The sequence below is a fragment of the Papio anubis genome, chromosome 14 (assembly GCF_008728515.1).
Source record: "Papio anubis isolate 15944 chromosome 14, Panubis1.0, whole genome shotgun sequence".
NCBI classification, from domain to species: domain Eukaryota; kingdom Metazoa; phylum Chordata; class Mammalia; order Primates; family Cercopithecidae; genus Papio; species Papio anubis.
In genome coordinates, this window is record NC_044989.1 from 94,009,493 (window position 1) to 94,022,401 (window position 12,909).

The window sequence follows — 12,909 nt, forward strand, 5'->3', positions numbered from 1 at the left end:
AACTGTGGCCATTGGTGTCTGCAGGTCTTAGCCCCACGGAGCTGCCATTTGATTGCCTCGAGAAAACTAGCCGAATGCTCAGCTCCACGTACAACTCTGAGAAGGCTGTTGTGAAAACGTGGCGCCACCTCGCCGAGAGCTTCGGCCTGAAGAGGGATGAGATTGGGGGCATGACAGACGGCATGCAGCTCTTTGACCGCATCAGCACGGCAGGTTACAGCATCCCTGAGCTGCTCACAAAACTGGTGCAGATTGAGCGGCTGGATGCTGTGGAGTCCTTGTGTGCAGACATACTGGAGTGGGCGGGGGTTGTGCCACCTGCTTCCCAGCCACATGCTGCATCCTGAAAAGCATGCCTGTGGGTTGTCCTCCCAGGACAAGCCAAGGATCAATGAGGGCTCTGGAGCTGTGAGTGGTGCCAAAAGACTGCCAAGAATCAAGGCTTTTGTGATGTCACCATATGCCTTAGGATGTTCAAGGAGCCAGATCAAATAAGGCCTGTCTTCCAATTTAACCAAAGATAAAGGACTAGAGCCGGGCTACTTTCAGATGCTCACCTGTACTTCACCAGGCAGAGTAAATATCCACTCACTCATAGAGCCAGCCCACCAGCCCACCATTAACTCACTGAACAACGAGACAATGTTGAGGACTCAAATGAACCAAACCCCGTGGGACTGACAGAAGTGAAGAATCTGGTCCCTGTCTTTAAGGAGTTTGCACTCCAGTAGAAGACAGAAGGAACGTATGTTTACAAACCACTTCACTGGAAGACATCAAACAAGCTGAATGAAGGGGCACTTAGAAAATGTAATAGAAGTTCTACGCGGGAGATGACTCCCCACTGGGATGATGAAGGATGGCATCCTAGTGAAGAAGCAGCTCAAACATTTTGGTAAAATGGCTACGAAATGCAAACACCCTGCTCCAGGTATTATTTCAGGTTTAGTACAAGTCTGTTAACACCCTGTGTGGTTTCATTAGGATAACTTGACCTATCCTTGAGGTCATGCATATTCTTACAGGCCTTCCAGTCAATAACGGAAGAGCTCACTCTATACAAAACCAATATGCAAGGCATGTGTTTGTCCAAGCAATTGGATGTGTGCAGTAGCCAGTTCCATTTACTGCATGAATCTTTGGCCTGGGTACCCTGTGGTTTGCATTACATGTGAATGGCCTTCCACTCTCAGCCTTAGGCAGATTTGACCTTTTAGGGGCAGCAATGCTCAAGGACACAGCAATTTAAATTATAACGTGTCAGGCTGTGTTTTCACTTCAAACATATATGAGTAGTCAACTGTAATTAGAGAAATGATGACTTCCTAAGAGCTCAGCCACGCATAATTCTAGATTTCAAGAGCTCATCTGAGACTCGTAGATTAGCCTCATGGCATGAGAGTTTCAGACTCAGCCTTCTGAGCCAGTCAGGGAAAGTGGAGTCCTGCAGTGCAAATGAGGGCCTGGGCTTGGAGTCCAGGGAGCTGGCTTCTAGTGCCACCTTGGGTCTTGTCTTTTCCTCTCTCAACCTCAGTTTCTCTTCTGCAAATGAGATGTTAGCCAGTGATTCTGTAATCGGGGCAGGTAGGGTTCAGGTGAGCAAAAAGAAAGTGGAGCTATAGGAAATGCCAGGCCTTTGAGGTGCTCTATGGAAGTGAATACAGTGTGGTTTGTCCGTTTAAATGGGAATTAGAACAGAAAAACTCAGAATTGGCATTTTCACAGTAACTGCAATGGTTTGACATAACATTTATAGGCAGAAAGCTAATAATCTGGCATTGTTCTTGGCAGACTCTCGTACTATCCCTGTAACTGCCAAGAGCTCAGGAGGCAGGCTAGTGATCACACCAGGGGTTAATTTAGAGTTCACTGCTGAGCTCCCTGATGGCAGGTCTGACTGTGTTTATTACTAAATTAAAACAAAGTTTCTGACTTATAAAGTGAGGTTGTAAAAATTACAAGTTGCATGACTGAAAAAATGCTTTGGGGGGAAAATCAGTCATATCTTTAACACCAATAAGCAATTTCCCACCAACGAATGTAGTACATACTGTGAGAGGATCATAATGAGGTCCTGAATATTTAATATCATCATTTACTGTGTCTGTTTGCTGCTGTTTTTCAGAACCTATTTGGTTTATCTTGCAAGCTAAATACTCCACGGCAGAGCTTAATTATCCTTTTAATTCCTCTTTGAAATCCTGTGGTGCCCCCTTCCCCCTGCATTGTGATAATGATGATGAGTCTCCCTTTAATTAGACTGCAAATGTCACTTGTGATGAGTGTGCCGTTCCAGGATAACAGCTTGTACCCTCCTCAGAATGTTTTCAGTGAAGGAGTAGGGGTGGCTGTTCTCTGCTCCTGGTGCTTTGGCCTCATTTCACGCTATTGGAATTCTGGGACTGTAAGGCCAGCCAGTGTCAGCTCATGTTCCGCTGGCTCTCCACCTGCCATTTTTAGGGAGCTATTCCTTATATAGTTACACATTCTCTTGTCATTTACTTTTTGGAAACATGGGATTTACTCTGACAAGCTTTAGCCTTTGTTATGGGATTCAGAACAATGAGATCATAATAATTCCCACTGAACAAAGCTGGGACTCCATCCTGCCATTTTTGTGTGGAGATACTACTTTGCAATACTTCAAAACATTTAGAAAACACCCCAGGGTAGGTCTGTGGCCCTTAGACAGTGAAGTCTTAATTGTCAATATTTTTGTCTAACTCTGTATATATATAACTTATTATATTTTATAATCTCAATAAACACACTAATAAGATTTATAGACTGCTGTAATGTGAGCTCTTTGTATTTGGGGTGGTGGGTCGGTGGGTGAGTGCAGAAGGTTCTGATTGCTCTGTTCCTGGTTATTGCACTATGTATGATGAGACTGTAGGATTGCAACCAGCTATAAACACAGTGCCTAAAATGTTATGGCCTGGGCCATTCACTAGAGTCCACTGCTCTAGTGAACGTCTCATGTTCTAGAAGTAGAACGCTAGAACTTCTAGTGTAGAAGCAAACATTACAAGGACATCATGTAAAAACCACCTGGAGCATTGTTTTCCAAGTCGCTGTCATTAGCACATAAGGCATTATATCACTTATCTATTTCTGTGTAACAAACTATCTTAAAATTCAATGGCTTAAAGCTACAGGCATTTATTATCATAGCTTGGGGGTTAGTAGAGGGTCAGTCAGCTGACTTGGGTTGGGCTCAGTTGAATGTGGGTCAACTGGGGCCTCTGCCTGTTGGAATACCTTAACTGGGGTGGCTCTACTCCGTCATCTCTGTTGTCAACCTAGATAACAGAGAGAGGCTCTCTAAAAGAAAATGATGATATGTATTGGGGAATAGGGCATTACAATGGGAATACATGTGCCATAGTAAACTATGTGTGTTTTTGAAGAGGTAAAGGAAGACAACAGTTCTTAAAGGAAAAATAAGAAGGATTACATAATTATTTTGAGACAATTATCCTTGGCTGCAAGGATCAACAATAAGGGTGGTGCCAGTCCAAGGCTGGACAGGGAGTTGTTGGGCAGAGGTCCTTGCAGGAGTCTTTGTGTGTGTTTAAGATTGTGATGGCTTTTGTGCAAGGTTTTGGTTTTTTCAGAGTCTTGTGATGGCTCTTGTTATCAGTCATTTATCTAGGAGAACCCTTCTTTCATGGCCTTCCGTGGCTCTATTTGTCAGGGTTGTTTTTTGTTTTTGTTTTTGGCACAAGTGACTCCTTTATAATACTGACAACTTTCACATTTCCCCCATTTGATCAAGATCTTTATCAGAGAGCATCCCCGATGAGCCATCCCATAGTTAGGTTTTGATTATTCCTTGGTGCCAGGATAGACCTGTCCTAGGTGGCTGGTCTGGTCTCACATTGGAGGGATTTGATGGTGACTAGGAGTCAGTGTCAAAACCCTTTAGCCATGTTTGAGCAAAAGGGAAGTTTGGAGAGACTGGCTCTCAGGCTAGGTCTACTTGAAGTCTATTGTTAAGTTCGATTTTGTCTGTTCTGTAAACATTTGCTATCATCTCAAAATGCAGGGCCAGTATTATTCTGTTAGAAGGTGTACTTCTACTGAGATTTGACAAGTAACAGATAGGAAGTTTAAAAAACGAAAATGTAAAGGAAAAATAAAATCAATAGTAATATGAGAATCCCAGTTTGCATAATGGTTTTGAGCCATGAATGTAGGTTTAAAGGCAAACAAATGAATAAATGAAATAATAACCGTGAGGAATTGGGTGACCCTTCTTGTAACCTTGTGGCCTTTTTCTTTATTTTGTGAACATGGGTCTCAACTTTCCCAGAGGAATTTACCTAGGTACAGCATGTAGTATTAGAAATAGCACAGACAAAGATGGCTACCAGAAGCATTTCATGTCAGCCTCTTCCACTTAGAACAAACATAGTGTGTAGACAGTCACACTTTGAATACATTATCCAATAGAGAACACTGGAATTCAACAGAGAAGTGGCAGGAAACACCAAAAGCAGGGAAGGAGAAGGGAGACAAGCAGCCTGCCTAGCCAGGATCAACTAGGAGCTGGGAGTGACTTCCCAATTCCGGGAAAGGGTGAATGAGAGACTTCCAGTGGCCCAGATCCCCACCATGAAATCATGTAATCCTGGCCATAAGAGACCCCCTCAACCCTCCCAACCACTGAAGCTAACATAGGGAGCTGCCGGGAGACCGTGGGATGGAACTGCTCCAAAGATGGAGCTTGCACTGGATCCCACACTTGTCTGAGACCTAAGCAACTACAACAAGACACCATTTTCAAACCTAGCCGTGGGTAGACCGCATGCTGTCCTGGGGCCCAGAGGCACTGGGACTGAGGTGTTACAGAAACCCAGATTGTTGCTGCTGGGAATAGGGAGTGAGCTGTGAGCACTCCCACAGCCAGGGCTAAGAAACAAACAAGGAAAGGGTTGCAGTTGCTGATGCCAGGAAGTGGGTGCTGCTGGGACGGAGATTAGGATGCTGAAAGGGTGTAAGCTGCCGCTGGGACTTGCTCACCAGCTGAAATGGGGCCTCCTGCAGCCAGGGTGGGAGCGTGAGACAGGCATGGGCTAACACTGTCAAGGCTGGAAAGCAAACCCCACTGGGACTGTGGGAAGGACATACATTCCCACTTACCAGCCCAGGCTGTGACCACAGAGCACAGCCACACTCTGTCCAGTCATAGCACTTCAGCACAGCTACTAGCATCTCTTACCTAAGCACTCTGCCTGGGGCCTGAGGATCACCCTACCCTGGTCCCCAATAGTGGTTCTTGCTCTCACCAAGAGGCCTGAGCACAAACCTGCACAGCCCAGCTTTGCCCCCCTCTTTGAGACAGGACACATATCCTGGGGTCCTGGGGACTGTGCAAGGCAATCCACCACCTTGGGTACCTGAGCACTCTTTCTGGGGCCTCTGGTTGGGCCTAAACTCCCAGCCACCATCACGTCACCTGGCACCTCCTTGCAAGTGCCACCTGAAGGCCTAGAGATTGTCCCACCCAGCCCATCACAGCAACCACCAACATCAATGCACACCACTTGGGACCCACACAATCGTCCTGCTCCTGCTGCTGCCATCGCTCATGCTATGCCAGCTACCCAAAGGCCCCAAAACCCACCTACACACCCAGTCCATTGCTGCCACTACCAGCAACTGAACAAGCCACCTGGAGGCCCAGAAATCAGCCTGCCAAATAACTGCCAACAGAGATTCCAGCATATACAGCCCTGGGCACAAATGGGCACATTTAGCCCGTTGCTGTCATCACTAGGGCCTGAAGACTGGCCCATCTGGCATCCCAATCCCTAGTACAACTTCACCTCAGCCTCCATTAGTAACTTCACCCTAACCCAGTGGGGAAATCATGGATGCCACCAACACTATTTACAGCCTAAAAAATTCTACAGAGACTACATTACTGCATGCATCCAGAATCAAAGCCAAAGTACCCTACTAAACCAAAACCATAGATATATCTTTAGGAAAAAATCCTCTTCTATGAAAGAAAATTTCAAAAACAGGAAGAAGCAACAGTTACACCAGATGTGCAGAGATCCACTTAAGGACAAATGAAACATGAAAAATTAAGGAAATGTGACGCCTCTAAATGAACATCAGAATTCTCAAGCAATACATCTTAATCAAAAAGAAATTTTTGAAATCCCATATAAAAAATTTGAAATATTGATTTTAAAGGAGCTCAGTGATATACAAAAGAACTCTGAAAAACAATACAAAGAAATCAGGAAAACAATACGGGATATGAATGAAAAATTTACCAAGGAGATAGGTTTTTTTTTTAAAGAACCAAATAGAAATTCCAGAACCGAAGAATTCACTGAAGGAAGTATAAAACACATTTGAAAACTTCAAAAACAGATTAGATAAGGGAGAATAAAGAATCTCAGAACTTGAAGACAGAATTTTTTAAATAATCCAGTCAGACAAAAAGAAAAAGAATAAAACAAAATGAGTAAAGCCTTCATGACACTTGGGAAAACACAAAGTGATCAAATATTTGAGTTATTAATATCCCTGAGAGTAAAGAGACAAAGAAAATATTAGAAAATTTAATTAATAAAATAATAGATGAAAACTTCCTAAGTCTAGAGATTTAGACATTGAAATACAGGAGATTCACTGATCTCCAGGAATATACATTCTGCAAGCGTTTTCTCCATCACACACTATAGTCCAACTGTCTAAAGTCAAAGATAAAGGGTGAATCCTAAAAAGAGCAAGAGAAAAGCATACGGTTACCTGAAAACCCCTGATCAAGTGTGGTGGCTCATGCCTGTAATCCTGACACTTTGGGAGGCTGAGATGGGTAATCACTCATACTCAGGAGTACAAGACCAGCCTGAGCAACATGGCAAAACCCCATCTCTACCAAAAATACAAAAAATTAGCCAGGCATGGTGGCTTGTGCCTGTGGTCCCAGCTACTAAGGAGGCTGAGATGGGAGGATTGCTTGAGCCTGGGAGGCAGAGGCTGCAGTAAGCCCATATCATGTCACTGTACTGCACTCTGGCCTAGGTGACAGAGTGAGACCCCAGTGAGACCCCATCTGAAAAAAAAGAAAGAAAGAAAGACAACCCCATCAGCCTAAGAGTGAGTTTCTCAGCAGAAACCTTATAGGCCAGAAGAGAATGGTATGATATACTCAAAGTGCTGAAAGAAAAAAAATGTCAGCCAAGAATACTATATCCAGCAAAATTATCCTTCATAAATGAAAGAGAAGTAGTTTTTCCTGGACAAGCAAATGCTGAGGGAATTCACTACCACTAGACCACTCCTACAAGAAATGCTCAAGGGAATTTTAAGCCTGGAAGCAAAATAACAACATTTACCATCATGGAAACAAATGAAAGTATAAAACTCACTGGTAAAGCAATCACATAAAATAGGAAGAGAAATGGTACCACTGTAGAAACCCACCAACCACAACAACAATCAATAAGAGAAAAAGAAAGGAACAAAGAATATATGAAACAACCAGAAAAGACAACAAAACCTCACATATCAATAACCTTGAACACAAACAGATTTAATTCTCCACTTAAAAGATATACAATAGCTGAATGGATTAAGAAGCATGATCTAACTATACGCTTCTTACAAGAAACTCACCTTACCACTTTACGTCTGAAAGTAAAGTGATGTACATATTCCATACAAATGAAAAACAAAATTGAGCAGGTATAGTTGTACTTATGAAATAGAATAGACTTTAAGTCAAAAATAGTAAAAAAAAAAAAAAGACAAAAAAGGTTGTTACATAATGATAAATGGATCAATCCAGCAAGAGGATATAATTATTCTAAATATGTATGTCTAGAACATTGGAGCACTCATAAAAATAAAGTTAATATTATTAGATCTAAGGAGAGATAGATGCAATACAGTAATAGTCAAAGACTTCATCTCTCCCACTCAGCATTAGATAGATCACCTGGACAGAAAATCAAGCAGCATTGGATTTAAACTAAACTTTAGAGCAACTGGTCCTAACAGATCTTTTCTTTTTTTTTTTTTTTTTGAGACGGAGTCTCACTCTGTTGCCCAGGCTGGAGTGCAGTGGCACAATCTCGGCTCACTGCAAGCTCCACCTCCCAGGTTCATGCCATTCTCCTGCCTCAGCCTCCCGTGTAGCTGGGACTACAGGCGCCCGCCACTGCACCCGGCTAATTTTTTGTATTTTTAGTAGAGACGGGGTTTCACTGTGTTAGCCAGGATGGTCTCGATCTACCTCGTGATCCGCCCGTCTCGGCCTCCCAGTGCTGGGATTACAGGCGTGAGCCACCGTACCCGGCCCTCTAACAGATCTTTACAGAACATTCTATCTGACTACAGAATATACATTCTCTCATCAGCATGTGGAACATTCTTCAGGATAGACCATATGTTAGGCCACAAAACAAGTCTCAATAAAACTTAACAAACCAAAATCATATCAAGTATTTTCTTAGACCACATGGATAAAACTAGAAATCAATACCATGAGGAACTTTAGAAACTATACAAAGACATGGAAATTAAATAGAATGCTTCTGAATAACTGCTGGATAAAAAAGAAATTAATATAAAAACTTTAAAAAATTTCAAAGAAATAAAAATGGAGAAACAATATACCAAAACTGATGGGATACAACAAAAGCAGCGCAAAGGGGTAGGTTTACAGCAACAAACACCTACACCAAAAAAAGGAGAAAGAGTACAAATTAACAATCAAACACTATACCTCAAGGAAATAGAAAAGCAAGAACAAACCAAACCCAAAAATAGACAAAAAGAAATAATAAAGATCAGAGCAGGAGTAAATAAAGTAGGGACTTAAAAAAATACAAAGACTCAACAAAATGAAAAATTGCCCCAAAAGGTTAAAAAAAAAAAAAAGATAAATTGTTAGCTAAATTAACCAAGGAAAGAAGACCCAAATAAAATCAGAAATGAAAAAGAAGATATTACAAGTGATACCACAGAATTACAAAAGTATAATCAGACTATTATGAACAAGTATTTGCTCACAAATTAGAAAACACAGAGGAAATGGATAAATTCCCAGAAACATACAACCTACCAAGATTGAATCAGGAAGAAATAGAAAACATGAAAAGATCAAGAAGAAGATTGAATCAGTAATAAAAAGTCACCCAAGAAAAAAAGCCCAGGACTAAATGGATTCAAACTGAATTCTAGCAAACATACAAAGAAATAACACCAACTCTCCTGAAACTATTCCAAAAAATTGAAGAGAGGGACATTCTCCTTAACTTATTCCATGAGGCGAGCATTACCCTAATACCAAAACCAGACAAAGATATAACAAGAAAACTATAGGCCAATATCCCTGGTGAATGAACATATATGCAAAAATCCTCCACAAAATACAAGCAAACCAAATCCAACAGCATATCAAAAACATAATACACCATTATCAAATGGGATTTATGCCAGGGATGCAAGGATAGTTCAACATATGCAAATAAATAAAGGTGACAGATCACATCAACAAAATGAAGGACAAAAACCATGTGATCATCTCAACAGATGCAGAAAAAGCATTTGAAAAAATTCAACATCACTCCAGGATAAAAACTGTCAACAAACTAGGCATAGAAGAAACTTACCTCGAAATAAGAAAGGCTATGACAAGCCCACAGCTAACATCATAGTGAACGGAGAAAAGCTAAAAGCCTTTCCTCTAAGAACTGAAATAAGACAAGGATACCCCAGTTTCCCACTGAAATTCAACATAGTACTGGAAATCCTAGCCAGAGCACTCAGGCAAGAGAAAGAAATAAAAAGCATCCAGATTGGAAAAGAGGAAATCAAATTGGCCCTCCTTGCTGATGCTATGGCCTTATATCTACCTGAATACTCCACCAAAATCTCTTATATCTAATAAATAAATTCAGTAAAGTTGCAGGATACAAAACCAACATAAAAAAAATCAGTAGCATTTCTATACCAATAATGATCTAACTGAGAAAGAAATCAAGAAGGCAATCCCATTTACGATAGCTACAAAAATAAAATAAAATACCTAGGAATAAATTTAACCAAGGAAGTGGAAAATCTCTATAAGGAAAACTATAAAACACTGATGAAAGAAATTGAAGAAGACACAAATAAAATGGAGAAAGGTCCCATGCTCATGGATAAGAGAAATTAATATCATTAAAATAACCACATTGCCCAAAGCAATCTACAGATTCAATGCAATCCCCATCAAAATACCAACGTCACTTTTCACAGAATTAAAAAAGCAATCCTAAAATTTATATGGAACCAAAAAAGAGCTCAAAGTCATCATGAGCAAAAAGACAAAAGCTGCAGGTATCACAATGACTCACTTCAAAACATTTTACAAGCATATAGTAACCAAAGCAGCATGATACTGTTATAAAAACAGACACGTAGACCAATGGAACAAAATAAAGAAACCAGAAATAAAGGCACATATTTATGGCCAAGCGATCTTCAACAAAGCCAAAAAGAACTTACATTGGAGAAAGTTCACCCTCTTCAATAAATGATAGTGAGAAAATTGGTTAACTACATGCAGAGGAATGAAAATGGACCTCTATCTCTCATCATATACAAAAATAAACTAAAAATTAGATTAGAGATGTACACATAAGATGTGAAACTATAAAAAAAATATCATAAGAAAGCCTAGGGAAAACTCTCCTGGACATTGGTCTAGGGAAAGAATTTATGACTGAGACCTCAAAAGCACAGGCGACAAAACAAAAATAGACAAATAGGATTATAATAAAGTAAAAATATTTGACACAGCAAAGGAAATGATCAACAGAGTGAAGAGACAACCTATTGAATAGTAGAAAATATCTGCAAACTATTCATCCAACAAGGGACTAATATTCCAAATACACAAGGAACTCAAACAGCCCAACAGTTAAAAAAATTTTTTTAAATCCCATTAAAAAGTGGGCAAAGGGGGCTGGGCGTGGTGGTTCACGCCTGTAATCCCAGCACTTTTGGAGGCCAAGACGGGTGGATCATGAGGTTAGGAGATCGAGACCATCCTGACTAATGCAGTGAAACCCCGTCTCTACTAAAAATACAAAAATTAGCTGGTCGTGGTGGCAGACGCCTGTAGTCCCAGCTACTCGGGAGGCTGAGGCAGGAGAATGGCATGAACCCGGGAAGCAGAGTGTGCAGTGAGCCGAGATTGCGCCACTGCACTCCAGCCTGGGCGGCAAACAGTGGCTCCATCTCAAAAAAAAAAAAAAAAAAAAAGCGGGGGGGCGGTAAAGGACATGAATGGACATTGTTCAAAAGAAGACATACAGGTAACCAACAGATACGTGAAAAAATGCCCAACATCAGAATCAAAATCAAAATCACAATTAGATATCATCTTACCCCAGTCAGAATAGCTATTATGAAAAAGACAAAAAATAACAGATGTTGGCAAGGATGTAGATAAAAATAATTCTTACCCACTGTTGGTGAGAATTTAAACATCCACTATGAAAAGTAAGATTTCTCAAAAAACTAAAATTAGAATTACCACTGGATCCAGCAATACCTCTACTGGGTATCTACCCAGAGGAAAAGAAAACAGTATATTGATATATATCACCCCCATGTTTATTGCAGCACTATTCACAACAGCAAAGATATGGAATCAGCCTAAGTGCCCAACAGCGGACAAATGGATAAAGGAAATGTGGTACCTATACACAATGAAATACTATTCAGCCACAAAAAGCATGAAGTCATGTCATTTGCAGCAACATGGATAAAACCAGAGGTCATTATTTTACGTGAAAACAGTCAAGCAAGAAAGACAAATGACACGTTTCCATTTATATGTGGAAGCTAAAAATTCTGATCACATAGAGGTAGAGAGGGAAAGAGATACCAGAGACTGGGAATCAAGAGTGGTGGGAGGAAGAGGATAAGGAGAACTCGGTTAAAGTGTACAAACATACAATAAGTTAGAAGGAAAAAAATCAATGTTCAACAGCTGAGTAGGGTGATTATACTTAACAAACATGTATTGTACTCGGGTGGACAATCCAAATACCCTGACTTGATCGCCACACATTATACACATGTAACAAAATTTCTCATGTATCCCATAGATTTGTACAAATAAAAAATAAAAAGCCTGGTCCCATTAATTCTTTATATATAAAAAAGAATTAATTTTTACATATATAGTACTTACTTTTCAATTTTATTGCATAACTTTTCATTAAAGTGAGAAAGCCATTACATTCATAAGACAAACACAGTATCAAAGAAGTTAAAGTCATTAGGTAAATGAAATAACGATCATCTCAAATTTGGATGCACATGCTCAATAACTTTTTCTCTCGGCCTAAATGCCTTATTGGCAGGGAAAAGTTATATGAGAGGAAAACAAAGTGCCAAGCAAACTGCACTGGCCCCTCAGTACAAAGACTCATCAGGGAAATCAAATGTTTTAAAGTTCTGCAAAAGCAACATGAAAAACCAAAGTTCAGCACTGGGGGCAGGTGAAGGTGGGTTTGTGAATAGGAAGAAAGGTTGGAAGTTTCAGCTCCCTTACAGAATACCTGGAAAAGAGATACTGATTAGTACTTATATGAGCTAAATTATCCTTTAGCATCTCTCAGGATTGATTCTCTGCAAAGATTCGTATTGCAATATTCCAATTAGCTCCTTGGGAAGAAATGTTGGTGTAACTATTCTCATTCTACAGACAGGGAAATTCCAGAAGCCACTGCTGATGGGGAGTGGGGAGGGGCTGAAAAACCTGGCCACAGAGCAGAGGTGTTTCGAAAGAGGGTGTGTGGCTTGGCAGGCCCACCTTCAAATCCTGAGCCCGCACCCAGGAGTGACAAGCCTGGACTCACAGCTGCCTGGCTTTCGAAAGAGAAA

At 40.7% G+C, this 12,909-nt stretch overlaps 2 protein-coding genes across 5 annotated transcripts in view; one reads left to right on the forward strand and one right to left on the reverse strand.

The window, feature by feature from the left end:
• Positions 1 to 2,783, forward strand: part of EDAR (ectodysplasin A receptor) — a 71,187-nt gene extending 68,404 nt beyond the window's left edge. For 3 of the 4 annotated variants that reach the window (XM_009184918.3, XM_021925170.2, XM_021925172.2), the window contains one exon: positions 25 to 2,783. In XM_009184918.3, the coding sequence (XP_009183182.1) occupies positions 25 to 347 (323 nt within the window). In that variant the 3' untranslated portion in view covers positions 348 to 2,783. The remainder of the gene's footprint in view (positions 1 to 24) is intronic. The other variant, XM_021925174.2, reaches the window with a different exon arrangement.
• The window catches only part of CCDC138 (coiled-coil domain containing 138), a 128,594-nt gene that overhangs the window by 9,313 nt on the left and 106,372 nt on the right, over positions 1 to 12,909 (reverse strand). The gene's annotated exons all lie outside the window — the stretch shown is intronic.